At 39.0% G+C, this 23,597-nt stretch overlaps 1 protein-coding gene across 4 annotated transcripts in view; it reads left to right on the top strand.

Moving 5' to 3' along the window:
• Positions 1-562: 562 nt before the first annotated feature.
• The window catches only part of oxr1a (oxidation resistance 1a), a 143,567-nt gene continuing 120,532 nt past the window's right edge, over positions 563-23,597 (top strand). For 2 of the 4 annotated variants that reach the window (XM_086154753.1, XM_086154756.1), the window contains exons 1-2: positions 563-701; positions 11,840-11,915. In XM_086154753.1, coding sequence (XP_086010879.1) covers positions 11,899-11,915 — 17 coding nt within the window. In that variant the 5' untranslated portion in view covers positions 563-701; positions 11,840-11,898. The remainder of the gene's footprint in view (positions 702-11,839; positions 11,916-23,597) is intronic. The other 2 variants (XM_086154752.1, XM_086154755.1) reach the window with 1 other exon arrangement.

Here is a 23,597-nt window from a genome sequence, read left to right on the forward strand (position 1 = left end):
TTATTTTATTTATCTATTTAATTGTTTTCCTTTATTTATTTTTCTTCTAACATTAAAAAAATTTCACAAACCTTTAATACTGTTAACTTGTACAATTAAGTGATATCATACAGAACGAATGTCCTTATGTCCTTTGCTTCCTCATCCCCGGTTGATTCATGACATTCCATTCAGACTTGCCATGTTTGTTTGTACATATGTATATCTGTTTATACTATTTATGTTCAATAAAAATAAAATAAGATAATAAAAAAAAAAAAAAAAAAAAAAAACAAAAACACACACAAAAAAAACAATTGTGTTGTGGCTCGGCTCCTCAGTTCACCCTGATTATTTTGGGATGGAAAAAAAAAGGAGGGGGGGGGGCTGTGATAATATCAGTTTAACGCCAAACCCTTTCGGGATGTTTCGTCCTCCTTTTCTGCTCCCGCCAGTCCCGAATCTCTCTCTCACAATAGCAGCACAACCCAGCAACCCCCACCGCCCGGCCTGGACACCGGCTTGGTATGATCCGCTCGTCCTCCCCCCCCTACCGTCCACCTCGCAGATGGTAGTTTCTATCGGGAGAAGGTCAAATGACTCCGCATGTGCGGCTCGGCTTTACATTCCCGCGATGCTGCGCGCCTGATGGCGAGACTCCGCTAACGCCGCCACATTCGCAGGTGTCCGAAGCGCTTCGTTCTGCGATGCCTTTCTGAAAAGTAAGTAGTGACGTACGCTGACGTATGTGTTTGTGTGCGTGTATTATTTTGTGCGTGATGTGGCTGGATAACTAGGGTTCGCTAATAAAGATTTAATGCTTTTTTTTTTTTTTGTGGAAAGTGTTGTGTTTCCGCGTCGCTCGGTGGGAGCCTGCCGGGTTTAAATATAGTTCAGGTGAAATTCAGGTGAAGGGACGTCGTCGCTTAGCCCAGACACGCCATTGCGTGCGTTTTGAGTTCATTTTATCAACCCCTCTTTTTTTTTCTTAGATAATAAATATCAAGTAGTAATTCAAATAACATTTTCGCGCTTTTGCAGTTCAACAGATGACCTGCACAGGTACAAGTCATGCTATACTTGAGGTGCCAAGGCAGCCACTTTCTATTGCAAAACAGGGAGGTCAGGGCAGAGAAAGAGACAGCAATGTAAAATAATAATGCTGGAATGTGTTTCATATTGAGGATATTCTTAAGTTTGGTTAACTCCAATAAGAATTAATAACTGCAAGCCACTATTTCTGTGTAGAGTGGGTATTAACTGTGGAGTGTGGAAAGTTGACTCCTCAGCAACTAGAAAGCTCAGAGGACAGGGTGGACTTAATGAATTGAGTCATCACTCTGCCCAAAAGTCCCTCCTGCAGAGTAACATGCAACTAAGCCTATTACACTATTGCATAATGCAGAAAGGTATAGCCCCATAGTGTACCCAATGATCCGTCTCTGGGGCAACATGATGCAAAGTCTATATTGTCTTCTAAATCTCTTATCATTCATCCTAATAAAACTCAAGTCAAGAACAGGTCAGCATGTTGTGACGGGCACCTGCAAGCAGAGAAGAGCTGCTGTTGCTGCGGATGCTCTTTGCTCTACTGGTGTGTCAGTATTTTTTGCCCAAATTGAGATATCGGAGGGTTGCAACCAAAGTGATTAAATGTAATGATGGCGAAATGTTTGGAAATTTGAGTGCTGCCCGTGTGTGTGTTAAGCGCAAACATGGCTTATAGGAAAACAGCAGTAAGGGAGTAATATTTAACAAAATATAAATTTTTTTTGTTTTATAATGATTCAAAATTGCCCTCTAATCAAGAGGTGTCTTCCTATTCTATGGATGAATGTTTGACCTCAAATTTATTGTGATTTATGTGCATAAGAAGACTCAATTTCCAATATGAAAATGAACATCATTTCTGGTTTCGCTGTAAATTGGATTCAGTGAGCTCCTACAAACCACCATTTGTGATCTTAGCAATATTTTCAAATCAATGCTGGTCTGATATTCAGGGCATTGGTGAAAGAAGGAAACCTGAAACCTCCCAGGTCACAAACCGTGGCAGGAAGACTTCATAGCAGAGGGGGTTAGATTGTGCGTTCAGCAGTCAATGAAAAAAAAATGTATTTTGGAATTTCCGATACGGGCCATGGGGAAGATGATATTGCAACATTTATTTCTCCATACCAGATGCATATCGAAGTACTTGTTTACGTACTTTGGGATGTCTAACAATTGTTCGGAGGGGTTCTTTACATAAAAAATGGTCATGAAAATCTGCTGCAATTGAATCCTCTTGTTATGTCAGAGATAATGACCGTCCCCTCTGTCACTGGAAAGAATGGTGATGGAAAATACACAAACACCTTGAATGATGACTCATGATCAAATTATGCACGGTCCTGCTGGCATTCATTAATCCCTCGCCCTGCCTTCATCAGTGAGTGCTTGCTGTTGCCAATTGATTACTGGATTCAAATTTATATTAATGAAAGTGACTGATATTACACAGAATAAATTAATGCATCCATGTTTTTTTTTTATTTTTATTTAAAGAAACCAATTTTATTAGTTGACGCCCGATTTAAGGATATCACCATGTTTAAATTCTAGGCATGTCAAAATTGCAAAATTTGTTCGCAAATTCATTTGACACTTTTTTGCTTAAGATTAACTGAAAATGGTTCAGGAGGCTTTATATTTTTCGAGATGGCAGCCCCAAATTCAATTTCTCTGATTTACTTTTGACAGGCCTTTTAAAGTTTAGTGGTGTTTTTTAATTGACGCAGCTATCTCATCTGTGTTTTTCAATCTCCTTAATGCACACACAAACATGGCTCTAAGGTAGAACGGAAACTTTGCGTTACCCCAAGGAATAAACACAGAGTTACTGGCTCCAGAACTGACTTTTTGTTAGAGAGGGGGTTTGTATGGAAATACAGAGAATTATATTATACAAATACTGTTTATTTCATAGCCTTTCATATTTCTGGTTACAATCCATGTCATGTGAGCAGTGTTTCTTTTACACTATGTGGTTTGACCTCCTATAAAAGAAATTATTAGCTTGGTTTAACATCAAGTGGCCCTGTGGAGATATGTGGTTCCGTGGCAATTTTGCAGTTCTCAATTGAAAAAAATAAAAAATAAGTAAGCCTTGCTGGTGGATATTTGTCCTGCAGTGTCATTAATCGTTCTATTCTCTTACAATCTCGTGAGGAATCCTGTTATTTCTTATGCACATTCATGGCTGTCACCTGCTGTTGCACTGGAGATATTGAACCAAACAGACCAGAGGGAGCCACCAGAGCTTTAAAAGTGAGCTTTAAATGAATCTGCTCCATGTTCAGAATCCAAACATTAACTTGTATGGGGGGAAAAAAAAAAAGGATCAGAAAACATTTGAGCCGGCATAAAACGCTTAAAAAAAGAACCGTGGAAAAGTAATAATCTTTGATAATGACCTTTGCAACCAAAGTCACTTTCCATCACATCCCCAACATTCACATTGAGATGCTGCTGAGGTTGTTTTTCACACTACCAAATAATTTTATAGTCCCGTAGTCTTAACTGTTTTCACAACCGAAAATGTTACTTTAAATAAAGTTTTGGCAATTTATGAAATATAGTAGTATTGTGACCTCAGTGTGGCTGGTATTGCACTATTTGCACTTGTGACTTTCATATTCTGTGAAACATATTCCCTGCAATTTTTAAAAAATTTTTTTTTTAATGTTTTGTTCCCCCCCCCAGACATGTATCCTATTCAAAATTTGGCTTTTTAAATCCTCCAAAATTGAACTAGACTGCAAGCAACTCAATCCTGGGCTTTGGGTCATTGTATGGTCACTGTAGTCTGCATAAAATCCCCAAACTGATGATATTGTTCCCATAACACTTAAGGCATAACTTGAGGCAGACGATTTTGTAATGCGCATCTCCTTCCAGAGCCGCAAAAGGTGAATCCATTTAAAAGGGCTTAGGTGTCCAAATATGATTTACTTTTGAAAATTAAATACATTTAAATTGAAATATTATCCTGCTACAGAAAATCTATATCAATGATTTATTTTTAAGTGAGGCTAAAGTTTTGGTGAGGCTAAAGTTTAGGTGGAAAACTTATGTGGGTGGGAGGTGAGGATTGTGAATCCACAGGAAGGTAGTCAGACAATGAAAAGGGCATTGATACACTGATTTGTTGCTGTCTTTTATTACAATTCATTTGCTGTTTCCAACTATCTGGCTGTTGATTTTGGATGGGACAACAATTCAGAGCCACTTGTTTGTGTGCAACTAATCGCAAACAACTCAAGGTCAGTCAGGGTTTCCCTTACTTAGCCAATTATTTGTGAGAGGACCTTTTGAATCTGTCGGATCTACCTTTGTCTTATTTTAATGCATAAAATGTTCTGATTTTCTTGTCACTCAAGTGTAGATGGAATAGCACATTCCAGACATATTTGAAGTTATGCAACTTGTATATGAAATAGTATTACGATTCTTCCAGTGCATGACAAATCAGACGTTAATTGCATGTATGAGCATAATATATAAGAATGTATGTGTGTGACTTTTAAAAAAAAAATGTGTGTGTACACATTTCAGGCTGGTGGAGAATAGATACTAGAAATACTCTTTCCAAACTCCCAACTCCTTTTCTTCAACAAAAGCTAGTAAAGTTAAGGAGTTAGGGTTGAGGTTTGCAGTGGTTTAAATTGATCTGACTAGCTTTCATGAAAAATAGTTATCTGAAAATGGAAAGAGTGAGCAATCTATTTCATTTTGTTGTTTTTTTTTTGTTTTGCTAAAATAAAAACATTTGTTGTTCTTTTGGTGTGAACATCTAAACTCTGGAATGTTTTTGTTTACAGCTTTATGCATGTGAAAATCTTTAGTGCATTGCCATTCATGGCACTTTTCTGACCATCTACCACTTATCTCCTCAATTTATGACTCTGACCCAGAGAGAGTCATAACATAGATTAAGGAAGTACAGTAATCACTCAACTTTCCTCCCCTGTTTTTTTTTTTTCCTCCCAACTTTACATCTATCCTGTTACCTAATAGTGACAATCTAGAGAGAGACTTAAAGAGGATAAACCTCCTCAGATGTCCTCAAAAAAGCGCAAGTAAACAATAGGAAGGACAGACTGCCAGCTGTAGGATGTAGCTTACAGTGTTGTGGTGCTTGGTCTGGGTCCATAATAGCTTTACTACATACAGTAAACAGCACTATGGGACTGGGTTGAGGATTACAGAGGATTTACCATGCTAAGCCCAAGGAACCCTGTTCAGTAGACCCGTCCCCTCCCCCCAAACCACCCATGTTTCCTCCCGTTCGCAGAGCTACAAAATGCCTTCATCTTCTCCACGTTAACTTAGCTATTGATGCACTGTGATGCTGGCAATGTGACCCAAATCACTGATTTTAAATGGATTTGATAAGGGATGGCGATGCACTCTAGATATTGATCTTTCATAACATGAATAAATCTGGAGCACTTATTGAGGGACAAATCCACATCAGTATACGCCAGCTCACAAATTTCAGCTTAAGTCAGAGTGGTCATTTCTCTCACAAATAGCTGATGGACCAATGAAAGGTCATGCTCTAGGTTCATTTCCCTCCTCGAGTAGAGTGATAATGTGACAGACAGATGACATGTGTCAACTGGGCCTTATAATTTGATGGCATGAAGGAAAGACTGTCAGCAAACTGAAACCTGATTTGACCCCATCACTTGTGTGAACATTGCTGTTGGTTCCACTTGGACACTACAAGGAGATGGGATCATTTTTGACTGACACTGGACATGGGCATTTGTCTCTGTCAGCTGAATATCATGCAGTCAAATGACTCAGCAGATAACCGTCCTCGACCCAACTGTGTTCCTGTCGTTAACTCGAACTGACAGTGTTCTAGCTCCCCTGCATACCTTGCCATGAGCTACTCTGCTGGAAAGCTGAGGTTTTATCTTTTTTTTTTTTAATTCGCCCCCCTACACCAATGTCAGCATCATCTACAACCAAAGATAATGCAGAAATTAACATATAAAGACAGAAAGAGACCAACATAAGACAGCAGTGGTTCAATTTGAGTAAACAGGAGTCCTTAATGAAGAGACATCCTGCGGTGTAAGCTTTTGTAATTTACTTGAATTATATTTCTTTGAACAAGTAAGTAAGGAATGTTTCTTTCTCCCTGTTGATAAATTTGCCCCAGTTATGCTTATCCTTTCAGTGGCTGTGCCATCTTCTTTGTATTATTTTTATGAAATATAGGATGTTGCTTTTGTGGTCTGTAATACAGACCTGGCTAAGTGATGGAACTTGTCAGGATTCAGCTGTTTTGTTTTGTTTTTTTCCTCCTCCGATCCTAGAGTTTTGCCTTTATTATTCAAAGAAATGTTTGTTTCTCGAACTTTTGTGACATATCGTATTAACCTTACCAACTTGTCGCCTTTTACTCTAACCTTGTCTATCTGTTGGTCATATGTCTGAGGTTCAAATCAACAGTCCAGTGTGGCCCATAGCTTCTCTGCTGGGATGTCTCAAAAACAGGAAGGGGAGCTGCTCATGACCACCGATGGGTTTTTAGCTGTTCAACTTAGTGAAATCAGATCATGCAGAAGAGTGACATACTGTGTGTATGTGTATACAAACCTAAAACCTCATCCCAGTGTCTAACTGTATCCATGTTCTCCTGGATATATGTGACATCTGCTACCCCAGATCAGAACCCCACTGCCACCAATGGTTGCCCTGCAGACAGTATTCATAAAATCTAAGGGCTGCCAGCTGTGAAACTGTTTGTTTTCTACCACTTCTCTAACTTAAAAAGAACCTTTTTGTTACAGTCCTCTAAGTCAGAGCGCATCAGTCACATTGAGGTCTTTGTTGGTAAGTTAGGCACATAAGTAGTTCTTTTTCTTTCTCCACATGGTTGTGAAGTGCTTGTGTGGCGATACAACCGTAATTAAACTGTTGAATCAATTGGAGCTCTAACCATTGTTTTTGGTGTGATTGAAGTCAAAGTCTTCACTCTCAATATGCTGAGTTTGTTGCTTCAACGTCTACTGTTCCTGTTTGAAAGCTGAGCAATTGCACAATCCAAATCTGGAGAATTTACTACTACAACTTCTAGTAATTAGTTTTACATTTGCTTGTATTTTTCCTTAAATTTTCAGTAGGTTATACCCTGTTTTACCCTCACTCAGAACATGACTAGCAGGTTCATCCAGTCTTAAAACTTTAGGATAAAATAACTGCAGCTTAAAATGTACCTTTTTTTTAATGTTTTTTTTACATAGGCTCTATTCGAGATGATCAATACAATCATTTCTCATTCTTAAGGTGTAGGCTTATTTTTATTAGTCCCATGTCTCTAATTTACAACTTGAATGTTGCATTTTTGGGGGGGGCTTACAAATCAAGGCACTATCAAATGTTCCTCGCCTACAAAATTTAACCTGAGATATCATTTGCAGGTTAAACGCTGTCCTCAAACAGTCCAACAGTATTCCTGAAACATCAGGTTTATTGGAAAATGTAGGTAAGGTGACCCTCAGAAGATGACAACAATGTATAAGTCAAATGCAAAGATGAAATTCCAAAAATGACAGAGGGGGTGTTTGTTTATTCCACAGTAATTGACTGAGCATTTCCAGAGCAGCGTTTTGTTTCCTCCAAGGGTAAAGGACCCCCATTATTACAGGAAATGTTCACCAATCGGGGTGTGCATGTGTGCCTGTGTGTGTGTGCGTGCTTGCGCGTGCCACCAGGCATAAGCAAGGAAAATAACTGGGGATGGAGAGGGGGGACTGAAGGGAGAGAGATGTAAACAATGGGTAGGTTTTGGCAATGGGACAACTTGGGGATGAGTCATATCACTGCAACACTGCGCGGGGTCCTGATTGATATGCGACAGCAGCTACAGAATGTACAGCTGATCCTGGCTGGCCTACTTTTTTAAAAATGTCTGCTCAGTGAATGCCCGCAGATCGTCATCTGGCCGTCATGGATTTCATTTTTTTTTTTTTTTTTTTTTTTTAATGCAATTCCTTCTCCTATGAGACTTGCACTCTTGGTGTATTGGAGCCTTGTCTGGCAGGTTTTGAAGATTTAAAATGTCTGCAATGTGCCAAAAACTAGCAGCAGTCATCTTACCTGCTCCTCAATGTTGAATGGTGATAACAGCGTCATAATTCCCATGAAAAATGGAGAAGGGTTTTCCCCTCATCTCATTCAGCCTTCAGCATCTCCTACATGCATTTATAGCATTTTGGTACGGCTAAATCAGCAGGCTTTGCTTCACAATAGCACATCAAATATGCCTCCCATTGGATAGTTTGAGTTGTTCCTCCGTGCTGATTTTAGCTGCATGCGGGTTCCGCTAATCCTGCTCCATGATCAATACCCCGCTTGCCCAATTTATGCTTTGGATTTCACCCTTGGAGCTCCTCTGTTAATTTCATTATTTACGGTCTCCTCTCATTTGTCATTCAGAAACTCAGCAGGCAAGGGGAATAGACAATTGCAATGGAAAGACCATGGTTTTGACACAGTTTTCCATTGACTGTATTTCCCTTGGCTGTGGGAGATTCCATACTTTTGTTTGCACATATTCAAAGGGCATTGGCTACATGTGTATCCCATCTTTGTGTGAAACGGCTCTGTCAGCTCTGAGCGTAAAGCTTCCTTGTGTCTGTCTGAACTTACCACCTCTGTCATTTTTGTTTTACTGTCTGTGGCTTTTCGCTAAAGAGCTGGCAGAGCAGATACCTGCTGTCCGTCTGTCTCCCTGAGTGATACGCCTCCATTACATGCTTGGATGCTGATAGTGTATGTCAGGATGCTCCGCTCGCTCGGACACAATTAACCTCAACAACAAGGCTGACTTAATGAAGCTCGGCAGGAAAAACATCCTCAAACAAGGTTCTTTTGCCATAGGGATAGAAGTGGACCAGGTCCGTCTAGGTACTTTATGATAGGAGGAACCACATAACTAAACTGATGCTTTTATCTTTGTCCACAGATTGGGGTCAGAATGTTTTTCCAATTGTCAATAGCAAACAATACAAATGTGACATTTTCACCTAGATGTACAACTCACTCTTGGACTAGTTCATTCAATAAATATTGCAGGTCCAGGGGATGTTTTTCAAGACGTAACACTATAACCTTTATATGAGAGTGCGAGATCGATGGTAAGCATCAATACACGAAGGAAAGATTGCTGGTCTGTTAAAACATGCCAGATCTACTCTTAAATGCATACAAGCATATCTGAAAGGTTATCAGTCAACAACCATAAGTAATAAAACAACAGACTTGTATTTTAAAGTCTGCTGCATGTTACTTTCTTAGAAGGGAAGAGAAATGTATCCCTTTTTTCAGTCAGACAAGTCATTGACGTTGTCCATGTTGGATACAAGCAGAGAGGTTAAAGAAAAATGACCACAGTTTAGCAAAAGGAAAAAAAAAACATCAAAGAAAAAAGTTGTACTACATTTTCTAAAGTTGTTACATAACTTTAAGACCGTGTCCTATAAAACTTTTTAAAGAGGGAGTTTAAGTCCTCTGACCGCCGCTCGCCTGCAGCTTTTGCAGCATTAGTGTCTGGTACTCTCACTGTACCTCTGGGCACTGTTCACGCCATGTTGGAGGGGGGTGGGTTTTTATTTTCACACCCAAGCTGCCTTTAGCAGGCTGTAACCTTGTTGCGAATGGGAATGTGTAATATTTTTTCTATTTGCCTAACATCACTGAAAAGTTGTAATGAAAACAGTCTTTTGTTTCTTCCTAATAGCCCAAGAAATACAAGATTATTGAGTGTTTTAATCCCAAATTGCTCTACGTTTGGTCACATGAAGTATGGGAGGAAACTGGCATGGATTTCTGTATTTTCAGTCAGTCCTGCACATTTTGAAATGAAATTCATAAATTTTGAATTTTTAATTAGATTTAGGACAGCATAGTGGCGCTGAAGTTAGCTCTTGGGTCTCACAGCATGAAGGGCCCTGGTTCGACTCGACAGGGGACCTTTCTGTGCGGAGTTTGCATGTTCTCCCCGTGTTCTGCGTGGGTTTCCTCCGGGTTCCTCCCACAGTCAAAAACATGTAGCAGTTAAATTAGAAAATTGCCCAGCTGCATGAATGAGAGAGTGAATCGTTGTCTGTCTGCATATGTACGATGGACTGGCGACCAGCCCAGGGTGTGCCCCGCCACTGACTTGATGGTAGACGATGGATTTAGATATTTAGATTTTTTTTTTTTTTTTTTTTTTTTTGTATCCTTAGCATATGATGGCAGTTTGATTTTAAATTCTATTATACTACTATCAAGCTCAGAAGAGATGTGCCAGGTTGTAGGTAAACGTTACCTTAATTACCTCAGTAATTGCTAACAACCATGTATTTTTAAGAGTACGTCTCAGTCAAGGGCAGAACCTCAAAGCCGGAGGTTTTTGTTAAAGCTCTGAAACGCCTCGGTTTTGTAAAGTACTCTATGTAAGAGTTTCAAGGCTGTGACGAGAGGCAGGATGAGTCACTTTTAAGAGCAAAGGAACAGGAAATTGTGCAACACTTTGGACGTTATCACAATGTACTTGCAGGGCTTTGAATTATTCCACTGTTTTTAATATAGCGAGTGTGCACCTGCAGTCATCTTTCCCATCTAATTAAGGTCGTTCTGCTGTTATGTTGACGTAAGATTCTTTGTATGTGTCAATGTAAAAAAAAAAAAAAAACGCTTGAATCTGATGTACTGTCTTGTTTACAGTGTTGAAGTAGACTGTCATTTTGGATAGAAAGTAATAAAACCTGCCTGGCAGCAGCTTTCAGAACAATGTTTTTTTTTTTTTTTTTTTCGGCTCTGAAACTACTAAATCTTTTATCCACCTAATTGCTTTATGAAGCATACGTAGGAGCAGACCACCATTAGCATAACTCAGGCCGTATAGAAGAGATGCTCTTGTCTTAAAGTGGGAAACCAGACTATGCATCATCATGATTCATTTCTGTTGCCTCCACTGTTGTGTGAATCACAGAGGAAGTAAGGTCAGCTGCTACCGCTCTTAGAGAAGCGAGTACGCTCCTGGTTTCCATGTCACCTGAATGAATGATCAGATGTTTGCAGTGTCATGCGATTTTTGTTAACCTTCATGCCTTCCTATTGCGCTCCCCTCTGCACCTTGCCAGTGTGTAGGAAAGAGGAAACACACTCTGGTTGTCGTAAATGAGATGTGTCCGTGCACACAAGCACGTGCGTGTACCGGCGTGCAAAGAAACCGGTAGACGAGGCTAGACCAGGCACTTTAATCACCCTTTTCCCTCCCTCCTTCCCTCTGGACCTCCACTCATCTCATTACAGACAGCAGAGGGTGAGAAGTGGGCCCTGCATAGACTGTGGCATCAATTATTGAAACCTATCTTCTTTTACTCCAGTTCCTCCTTCAGTCTCTTGATAACCTTTATAGTACAGAAATGCACCATTTTAGAGATTTAACCATTCAGTGATGTTGGTAACAAACAGCTCGTGTTTGCCTACCCAAGCAGATACGTATGTCTCTCATTTTTCTAATTGGATTTTAATTGTTTATGTTCATTATTGATGCAGCTTCAGGGCCAATTCATTCCGATTTTAACTACTGCTGTTTTGATGGGGAGGCTTGTTGCCTCCCGCCATGCATAGTCAATGTGAACTGCTCAGTTGGTGGCCTGCTGATGGTGGTTGCTAAGGTCAGCATGGCTGAGGCAGCCAGACAACTTGACGGGAGCTGGACTGTAATGCTGATAATCTAATTGTTATCTTCTTCTGTTCTCTGTCTTTTGCTGCGTGCGTGCGCACGCGTGCACCTCCCCACCTGCAGGTTTAAAAAGCCAAGACAGTCTTGAAGCCTCTCAAAAGGAGAAAGAGGACACTGCCAAGATGTTCAGCACCAAAAGGTCAGCACTATCTCGCATTTGGTGTAGTTTTGTCTGAGTGCATATGATTATTGGAACAAAGATAAAATAAATCTACCAATATATCTTGAATTTAATGAGTTTCAGGTCAACACCCTGTGTTGCTTCTAATGCAAGCATTGATAGTTAGCTCAGCCATTGTGGGACACTTCAAAGGTTATGTACATTTTGTATTTTTAATGTGCATTGTGGTGGCATGCAGTCTGTATAAATCATGTATGGCTTTGGCTATTCTGAATGAGGAGTGCTTGGTAGAAGTGGTCACATTGCCCACCCATCCAGTATTTCTTTCCTCTTCAGCCTGCGATACATGCATCATTTAATATTTGGGATTTTGGCTTTTATCTGGGTTTATTTTATTCCATTGATAAGTTTTGAGCCATGAAAAGCGCAACTCATTTCTCAAGAACCACTTCATTTTTGTATCCTATGTGATTCAAATGTAGGTATTCATTTTCACATTAGTTCTGTGACTGCAGCTTGAATTGTTTTCATATTTTTGTTTGTATATTTTCCCCCAAGTATTTTGATAGAAACTGTTCTTGTGATGCTCTGTATAATTTTGGGCCTGTGAAAACGCAAAGGAAAAGAACATGGATGTGGTCAAAACAGAGGGCTTGCATGTCCGGATTATGGGCTTCATAATAATCTAGCTAAATGTTGGATCCCTACAAGGCCTAGAATTTTGCACTAGATATCCTTTTATTTTTCTCAATTTTCTTACATTATGAAGATGCATGTCCCAGCATTAATGTCTATTGCTCACCTGTATGCTGTTTGTTGAATTTGTGAAGCCCTACACACCTGCTAAGCAGCGACAGAATGAGGTCCTTAATGTTGCTATTTAGAAGAGTGTATGTTGTGTCTGATGAGGAAATCCCCACAGGTATTCCAGGACAAGCTTTGGTGTTACAAGGCCCTACTAATGGATAATTAACCGCCTTCAATCATCCAGACTTCTTTAAGACTTTTTTTTTTTTTGCATGTGTTTAAAGAAAAAAGAAACTACATTCAGTCCCAAACCATGACTGATGACTACATTATTGTTTGCATTGAAAAACAAATTAGATTGGTGTCCTCCTAGATCATGACGTGTGCAAATAACTAAGATAAGTTTGAAAGTTCTGTATTAACAGCAACATAATCCAGCGCTTGAACCATATATAACCAACATCCACCTGTCCAGCTCTGATTCATGCTTGTTACAATTTATGACCGCCTCTTTGCCTGCACATTGACAGTACCTCCTTTGCTGAAGTTTATTATAGCCCAAAGTCTTGTTCCTGTAAAGTTCATGAGATTTTCCCCAGGGGTCCCCTTTTAAGATGAAATGATTAGATCTTTGCTGCTTAAAGGGCAAGATATCATTTATTTATTTATTTATTTATCACTTTTTATCCCCCCCCCGCTCCCTATGGCAAAATATCCTTGGGCATACATCAGGAATTCAGAAATTTACTCTGGCAAGAATTCCCTCCAACTTAGCAAAAGATAAGAATTTACACCCAAAAGGTTAAGCACTTTTTCCATTATTGATGTTTGCATACTATTGTAAGAGCATTTTTAACTTGAGGGCTGTGGCCAACGCAAAGTGACATCAACCCAACTAAAGGATTGTGTTTCATACTAATGCATTGAACTGCGTGCGTGCGTGCGTGCGTGCGTGCGTGCGTGCGTGCGTGCGTGCGTGCGTGCGTGCGTGCGTGCGTGCGTGCGTGCGTGCGTGCGTGCGTGCGTGCGTGCATGTGTCATCATACTGTGGGTGAGAAGATGATTAAACCAAGCTAGCTCTTCATCTTCTGGGAGCTGTGTCAGCACTGTGGATGACATGGATACGCTCAAGAGTGACTGTAATAGGCTGCTATCTGGAAATTCAAATACTCCAACAGCTCATACACGCTTTTGCTGAATATGAAACAAAGCTTTTTCTCTCCTCCTGGTAAACTGCTGAATGAAACATAAAGTGGTAGAGAAAATCTGTGTATCTATCAGAAATTTCTATTTGCTCTTGCTGTTTTATCTTGGGTTTATTAATATTGCTTTTCTTTCTGGGTCCCCTTCAGTTGTCCCCAGCACTTTGCCACAGTGTATGGGTGTTATTAAAAATTTCATTAAAATGTAATCAGTCAAATGTCTTAACATAGCAATTTGGGTAGATGGAACAAGGAGCTCAACAAAGGCACGCATAATAAATCCAGAGCTTTTACTTTGCATTTTGACTTGTTCTTGCCTCTCCAGAAAATGTGAATTGCTTGACTAATGTGAGATTGAAACATGTCCATAGACTTATTGTTAGTGTTGGACATGTGCTCATAAATATGTTTCTGGAATGCCGTTGAGCAGCCTTTCATTTGTGTGTAGAAAGATGTGACGCCACAATTTTCAACTGGGTTGCTCTACCTTGAAATTGACACTTTTGACAATCAAGGAAGAGCTGAGAGGCATAATTTTGGTCAATGAAATTAATGCTTTTGGCTCTCTGCCATGTTGTATTGCTGTACAGAGGAGTAGTTTATTATCTGACAAGTACCGTTGACATAATTTGTAGCTACAATGAAATATAAATGCAACCTCTACAAATATATAAAACTTAGTCAGGCTTGTCAGTAACTGTTCTAAGCAATTATGGTGTTTCCCAAACACTCAATTGATATGACATACCTGTTTAATTTCTGAGTCATTTCAGCATTCCTGCTCTTCAGTGGAGATTTTCGCAAGTTGTGAGCTGGAATATTTAGAAATCAGGAGTTACAACAAACTGAATCGTAGCTGAACTTATACTTGACACAATCAATTTGTCAACTGAGGTACAGTAGCTAGGTATCTTGCGAGAACTCTGGGTCACTTGCTCAGTTAGTAATCATTACGGAGCTGGAATAATGCTTAAAAATAATAAAGGATGAAACTTGCAAATAAAGTCATGGCCAAGAAGATTTGATATGTGCTTTTATTGAATTTCAGTTTGAGCTGGAGGTTGTTTGAAACCTTTTTTTTTTTTTTTTGATACAGGGCTTAGACTAAAAGTAAAAACATCGGAGTATGCTTATCAGATTCTGTGTCTGTACTCTGTACATAATTATCTGATACTCCTTACATAGTACAGGATGTCACTCAAAAATATCAAACATTAAAAAAAAAAAAAAAAAAAAGTCCAGTGTTTGCCAAAGGTATTATCTACCAACTAAAGAAGGGGGAGCGTTTATCAGCGTCCGATGATTCCTCACATATCAGTAGTCTATACTCAGAGCAATACGTTAAACATTTTTTATTATAGTTCCATGCATGTTTCTTACACGAACGCTGGCTCCAGTTTTTTTTTTTTTTTTTTTTTTTTTTGACCAGTGAGGCTGGTTGAAGATTCAAGGACTTTCTTTCATGATGTCATAGAGTTGACTATCGAGACCTACCTTTTTTGTTACTCTTTACATCTAAATGACAACAAAAAGAATGTGCCTTGAAGAATAACAAAGGCTCTACATTTGTATTTACTGGTGAAGTTAATATTTCGCTCTCCAATAGGTGCGCAGAAATTGTCATCACTAATGGTTTAACAGAAATGTTAAACCAGATGATTTTGAAATCCCTAAAATCTAAAAAATATATATTATGACCCTCAATCATCAGATCTAATGTTTTATCACCCTCATGATGGACTTGATAGATACCTTTTATCCAGGGCAAATAATCAAAAGCACAAGGAAGTGAGTGAACGCTGAAAGAATAGCATTTACCTTCCTATTCAGTATCCAGATGCTTGAAGAAGCTCAAGATGTGCTGAATCTGTTGTGTTTTGCCAAGCACTTGGTAAAATGCTGCATTTTCAATAATCCATCACCTTAATATCTCATGCAGAATGGCTCAGCTTCTGCCTCAGATATCAATAGTCTGTATGGGGAAAAAAAAATAAAAGCTCAGCTTAAACCTGTAGTCCTCTGTGAGGTCTCAAGAGAAAACTGAGTTGGTGCTACATCGTGTCTAACCACTGCAACATTTCATCACTGACATTTAGTTTTCTAATCAGTCATTTGTTTGCCAGTACGGCACTTTGGTTTACAAGGGGAGAATACGTTACACCTGTACTTGGCAGCTTAAAGTAGGTCAACAAAACAGGTAGCAGCTAATCAGTCTGAAAGTCAGATGTGCTAGAGCTCTTCCTCATTCAGCAGCATCCCTGTCCATCCGGGATGGACGCTTGAGTGTTGATCTTCCCTCTGGCCCTGCAAAAACACAGCTGCTGAACCACACTTGTAATTGTGCTATTAAGTAGAAATTAAAAGGCCATTTTCTGCTTGAAAAATATACTATCTGCCATCGATGATGTTTTTATCACCTCTGTTTGGCTGTTACCTCAAATCAGTTTACTGAGAGAATTTAGTAGGATAGGAGCAGGAAATAACTGACAAGCCAGCATTTGCTCTTGCAGGCATCCTGGAGAGATGTTAGTGTCCCAACTAAAACCAGTAATTGCTTTCAGCAGGAGCTGTAATGAAATTACTGCAATATGAGTTCAACTCATTAGTAGTAAAATGTAGCCTGAACGAGGTTTTTTTTGCCAAATCTTCAGTTTTTCTACATCTGACAGGCTTGGTGGTTTCACTTGAGCCTTGCTGCTTTGTGTACACACTCTGTGTACAGTGTCGAATAGCCCCATATAAAATGACACACTGTCAGAAGGTGCTTCCTGTTGTAGCCTCACTGGATGAGTCATCAGAAACTATTCATACATTTACAACTGTTTATCTTTGAGCCTCTCGCTCGGTCCTCGATAGGTGCAGTATATCCTTTGGGATAGTTTGATTATGCATGTAAATAGACCGGAGTCCTCAATCATACCATGACATTCTTACCATTTTAACTTAGAGAGATGGAGATATTTAAACAAAACATCAGATATTGAGCCCCACTTATCTTGACCTTCCTGTGGAGTAATTTGATATCTAACTATCTGTACCTCCGAGCTGTTGATCGACATGAAGGGGCATTGCACTTGATTACTTATGTATGCCGGAGGAACAGAATGGTGTCTGGGGAGCAGAGTGCATGCCGGGACGTGTTAACCCCCCACAAAGGCCTGCTGATCCAATCATTATTAACAGGCTGTTGTCCCGATGCTGCAAACTGACTCTCCTTGGCTTGTCCTTGAGCGATGTTGCAATGTGTGTCTGACATTATCTGTCTTCCTCTCCTCTCCATGAACTTGTTGTGTAGCATACATTGGGGGGGGGGACTTGTATATATATTTTGCCAGACAGATGCTGGATAAAATCAAATAACCAGAAACTTTATTTTCAGACAGTATTTTCAAGACCACTTACAAATCCATACCCAAACTACAGGAGTGATAAATAATCCTCTTGGTAATTTCTACTAAGGTCTGGCAGACATTTCCCCATTATTATGGAGAATGCAACTAGTTCCATGACTGATGAAACCTAAAAAAAAAAAATTGCCAAAGTTTTCTGTGCAATATTGAATTGTAAAGCGCCTTGGATTTTATTTTGAGGTTATTTGTATCTGGTTTGCAAAAAAAAATGGATAAGCATGAAATTGAACTAAGACCATATGAGTTTGAATCTGATGGTCACAGTTTGTTTCACCCTGTCTCTTAACTAAACTACAAATCAGCTTTTGGTGTGTTTGCTTTTTTTTTGGTACATGTAACTTACTTGAAAATAACCTCCTTTTGTTCTTGGTACTTCTTGGTTATGTCTTTTATTTTTTAAGATTTTAATGCAGAAAATTCTTTATCCACTATACAGGTAAACCTACTACCTAATTTCTAAAAGTGTATAGCCAGGCACATGAATTAATTGTAAATATTACAATGGATATCTTCCAGCATGCACACATACGTATGTACGTACATCCATACATGCTCAAATATGTGGATATATATATATTTTTTTTTTACCAATTTATGTTACTGAGTGTGTGACTGTTCTTCCAGAATGAGGCAAATAGAGAAATTGCGTGTGTGAAAAGGATTAATGTTTAGGGGTACATTATAGTTCCATACAGTACATGCAATGATGAGAAATATTGGATTTGTTTTGCCAAGGTGGAGTGTGTATGTTCATAGACCAAAAGATTACATGTAACTAAATGAGACCAAACGCTGAAGAGTAATGGACAGATGATGTGTAGTGCAAATGAACAGGAAGTTATTCATGAAAAGGAAATGCGTCTCCGGGGATGGCTAGATGCTGCTATCAGATCAAGAGGTTTGGACTGGATGTATCGGCATGATACCTGACCACCGTCTGTGTGGTCCTGGACAATGGAGAGGAGAGAAAGAGGACAATTAATTGTAAATAAATCATTCTGCCTTTTGCATTTTTAAAATTTTATTCTGGTTTCTGATTTCTCAGTCAGTTTCATTCATTCAATCCTTAAAGTTTTTTAGTCAATATTTTTGTTGTACAATGCAATCCATTGGAAGTAACATATTCCATATTAGATGAAAGAGAAAATGACTGAATAGTTATAGCAAAATATTTTGATAATTTTGAACAATGTGCTATTGTTTTTCTAGTGGTTCTGTCATATGATCTTTTTCTTTGGACAACAAGGCAGACTCTCATGAAGTCGTGAGTCTGTATGATTGTATTCTAGTAAAAATATGAGGGTTGTCAGAGGTCATCGTCACAACCTAATAGATCGCAGAAAATACTTTACTACTGTCTTTCCTTTTAGCTCTGATAATTATAAAAATAGAGTACACTGAGAATAAACAGTTCCTCCTTCAGTGACTTTGTATATAGAAGGCAGTGCAACTGCAAGACATGAATTCCATGAGTAAATGTTAGTGTATGGTAGTAAGGCTTTTTTTTTTTTTTTTTTTTTTTTTATTAATCCCCCTGGAACTACAACAAACTAGATCTTGAACAAATGCTATGAATTGTGAACATGAAATCACACATTAAATCTAAAATATTTCAAAGATGCAAACAAATTGGAGTTTTTGGTAGATCTTGATCCAGCAGTAACTCCTTGGAGGAAAAGGAAAAAACACAAAGTTGACAAGACACTGCCACAGGAAACCCATAATATTTACATCCACTTATCTGCTATGCTATGTCCACAACCGTATTTACCTACACATCCTCCAAATTTAAGAGGACAAGTGTCCGCAGCTCTTAATCAACTGCCATCACATAGGGCAGATCTTGAGAGAATATAACCTCAGTAGCTGAGACTGTTTATGTTTGTTATAATGTTATAAAGAAAGCACTTTCTGCTGACACAAGAAAGCAAGCTATATCAAACATCATTGAATATGTTCATAATGATCCCTTTATTGTCCAGAATGGCTAAACATTGGATGAATATATAAAAGATAGGCTTTACCATGTCTCCAGCTCAAAGAGTCACTTATTCTGATAGGCTTACTTAAAATAAATGAATATTTTAGGTGATTAACTAAGCCTTTTTTGATATCTTGAGTCATATCAAAAGTCAGTTAGACTTGTCAGATTTTTATCTTCATGGACCACTGCGTCCACTTCAAATGGCCAAGTGTTTTTGAAAATAATTAACTTGCATTTTGTATTTGATGCTGATTTTGCCTCTATTGATTTCAGTGGCTGATAAATAAGATTTGGATTTTGGTTTGAAGATGAACACACCATTAATAATCATGCCAGATATGAATTCATATATCCTGACATGAAGGACGAGAGCCAAGGATCATATCTGCTGTATTGTTTATATGTATTGCATCATTAAGTTGATTTATACCTCTGTTGTGGTTTCCATCATGAGATTCTAAGTTGTGTGGCAACTGAAATTACAGTTGCTACTTCAGTACTAGTTAATAGATATATGAATTGGTCTTGAAATTCAAATGATGGCCAATGTTGCACTGAGTCCTAAAGTTAAGCTGGAGGTGAAGCAGATTTAAATGTTTCCCACTGGCCGCTGCGGCTTTGAATCTAAAGGGGTGCAGACTGTCATCAGAGGGTGTAATGTTTGTTTAATCATCAGTCTGGAGTAGCTGGGCGAGCAGTTCCTTTTAAGAATTGTAGGGATGATAATACCAGCCACGTGTCAGATATTCCATTGGACACAATTACAACAGATATGACCAATGGTACACTTAACTGAGTCAGACAAACATGCTCCTTCCATCGGATCAGTAACTTAATTTCCTTGGAATGTACTCTCAGAAATTTGGCACTTGCCTTGTCATTTTGGATAAATTTAAGATTAATTCCTGGGACATGTTACCCACTTAAAAAAAGAAGATAGCTGCCAGTCCTGTCTTGCACCTGGTAATCCAAGTTAGTGATTGGAGATGGACTGTTCAAATAATGGATCCTCCTCATGCACCGAACCAAACCTAGGGTTAAAAGAAAATTGCAGAGGTAATTTTTGCCTAATTTGATATGCATGGTTTCTGTAGTATGTTGTGAGTCTCAAGCTCTCCACTACAGCGAATATTCATACTCACGAGTGATCAGCTATACAGTCGACATGCCCTCCTCTATTTGGCTGGTCTTCTCCACTGGTCAACTGCTGCAGAGCTGTCTTGTGACACATGTAGTTATTATCATCAAATGTGAAAGTGACTATTATTTTTCACCAGAGCAAAGCCTTTATTCCTGTATTTGTTTTTTGTAGATGCAACAAAAGTTGAGTCCAGTTGGGCCCTGAAAAACAAGGTCTCCTGTAATCATCCTAAATGTATTGAGTCCCACATTGTATTGGATCAATGTCGAGTTGTTCTCTGTCACCCGGAGAAATTGGTGAACGTGAGTCTTTCGGCCATGAGCAGCTGCTAATGAAACTTGAATGCGCTGTTATTTAGAACAATATTTTACAGGATTACATTCCGGGTTCTGTTTTCCTCTAAGGTGAGCTTGCATGAGAAAGTGAGTCAAGCCACCCAGCGCAACAACATGGGAGTTCACCAACTCCATGCAATTTTTTTTTAAATTTTTTAAATTTTCTTCCTTCCAGAAGGCTTCAAGTGATCAGTTCTAATCTGACTCACTATATTTTTCATCCCCCTTACACTTCCCTCTGTTAATCTGTGAAGTGTGATGTATGTGTGTGCGCGCATGTGTGTGTGTGCAGTTTCTCGATTTGATTAGATAAGAGCCTTCATCACTTGTGGCCAGATGATCGTCTGAATGACTGGCAGGGAAAGCTGGAAGTGCTCCATTCAAGTACTGCAGTGATGACCGTTGTACTCCAGAATAAAGGCATGTGTGCGTGGGTACAGGTTATTACTTTGAATTGTACGACTTTGTACAGCAACCGGTTCTCGTGTATAATGTATTTTTGTTCTGTGTTGAGTAATTGGCATTATGATCAGTGTGGCTACAATGATAATTTCCTAGAAGAATGTGGAGGAAAAAACACTGACTCCGCCCCATTATCCCAGGAATTCCTCAATCTGCTCTTTGCCAACAAAAAAAAGTTGAACTTTTTTTTTTTTTTTCTTTAAACATTAACCTCCTTTATTTGTTTGCGGGTCCAATTCAATTTCAGTTTTACTAGATGTTTCTCTCATGAAACGTGTCTACTCTTTCTGTAAGGATACCATTAGAAATGATCTGGTAAAAGCATTACCCTCCTTTATTTGTATGTTGGTCCAATTCAATTTTGGTTTTACTAGATGTTTTTCTCATGAAATGTATCTACTCTTTCTGTAAGGATACCATCAGAAATGATGGTTTTCAGACAGGAAGTTGTCATGTGCAAGCCTCTTGGTTTTGCTCCCGAGACTTCAACTTGTAAATCATTTGATAAACATCAGTCAGACCATCTAAACTGTCATGTTCAATCTTTGGTTGGGGTGGAAACAAACATTTGATTTCAGCACAGAAACACGAGTAGCAACTCCTCTTCAATGAGTAACCTAGTGAGTAGACTGCTGGATTTTTTATTATTATTTTTTAAATTAGTTCAGTTTGATGACAATCATAATGAAATCAAAAATCCCACTTGAATGTACAAGAGCATTCTTCTGCCGTCCCCTTCCATTCCCTCTCCCTTCTCATCCTGTAGGATAGTTAGTGTGAAATAAAGCAGAGAACAGCAGCTGGTGCCCCAGGTGCTGGCTGACCTGGGGTGAACACAGAAGAAGACTTGCGTTAACCTTTTATCTCATTACTCACTTCCAAACATTAGCAGAGGTAGCAGTTCTCAATGTCATTCAGAAGATTAGTGCTGCTCAACCAGAGGGAAACAACAACAAAAAAAAAAAAAAAATGAACCTGAAGCAGTGCTGTTGTTTATTTTAAAAACTCTATACAAGGAACCTCTGTAGGCAGAACCCATTGTTTGCAATGCCGGCAGCAAGTCTCCCTTTCTGCTGTCTCGTCCTCTCTTTATCTCGGAGGGTACAGTATTATATCATGTTAAGAGATCGGGCCAGCAGTGGTCGCATAGCAGCAGAGAGAGCACCTCCAGGTGGTTGGATGTGTTGGTCAAGCATGGTAATTCACCATGGTTAGAATGCCCTGGAAAACAAAACTGCCAACACTTGAAAGATACTGTGGAAGTATGCTGTTTTTTTTTTTCTTCCTTTTTTGTGCTGTCATCCTTGTTACTCAAATTATTCCATATTTTATATAATGAGGTATCTACAAAAAAAGTGTTTTTAAAGGGGGAAAAAAATTCAGTGAGAGGAGGAAAAATGACTTCTAACAGCTGGCTTTTTGGCAATGGGTATGCACCATGCACAGCTATCACAGACATCTGCATTTAACTCAATTTACTGACTGCAGTGACATTTTTTTTGATCATAAAAATATGCATTAGCTGGATTTCTCATCGCTGGGCCTGTGCCTTGTTTGATGAATGCGGTCTGAGCTCGTCCTTATCTGGCAGAAAGCATTAAAAGCATAATTCATCTCATTTGGTTTTCCATGTCTCTCTAAATAGACCAATGTGATGCTGCCGTCTAAGGAGAGGCACCATTGGTTGCGGTTTCTGCAATCAGTTATTTGAGTGCAGGTCATAGAATAAAGAAAGGCAGGCCAGAGAAAGCTGAAGAAATCAAATGTATATACCTATGTCATTTCAATTAAAACTTGCGATGCTTTCCAAGTGTAGAGCACTGAGCTAATTCTATATGAATAGTAAACACTATCATACAATAATTATCATTTGCAGAAATGTACTGCGGGATCAAGTTAAGAACCCCCATCTTCAAAAGGTTGCCTTCGAAAAGTATCACTGCACAAACAAGCAGTCACACTAGATCTGGCTGCGACTCCCATTGAATTTCTTTCCGCTGAAGTAGTTGTCAAGTTCATTCACAACCTGCCAAAGGTTCAGTAAAATGAAGATGGTGACAACCATGCAGACCAGAATGTCAATATGCTGCAGGCCCTGTCTTAACATTTTGACTGACTGAGACCATCAATCAGTCAGAGTTGTAGTAAATTTGATTTCACATTTCAATGAAAGACCAGCAATGCCTCCGTTATCTCTATTGCTGTGCTATGTTCAGATACCATATTTAAAATCAAAGATCAGCTATTAAAACCAATATATTTGATTTATTACCCTATGTATGGATAAATCAGGGATTTAATTACCAAAGTCCTCGATTGCCCTGACAGTTCACCACTGATCATTTACTGAACTGTAGCATATGAAGAACCTCAACACAACCTGTGTCAGTCCAATTGCAAGCTGGTGTTTTACCTATAT

The sequence above is a fragment of the Fistularia commersonii genome, chromosome 11 (assembly GCF_037954325.1).
Source record: "Fistularia commersonii isolate RoL2024-O1a breed Wild chromosome 11, RoL_Fcom_v1.0, whole genome shotgun sequence".
Classification (NCBI taxonomy): Eukaryota; Metazoa; Chordata; class Actinopteri; order Syngnathiformes; family Fistulariidae; genus Fistularia; species Fistularia commersonii.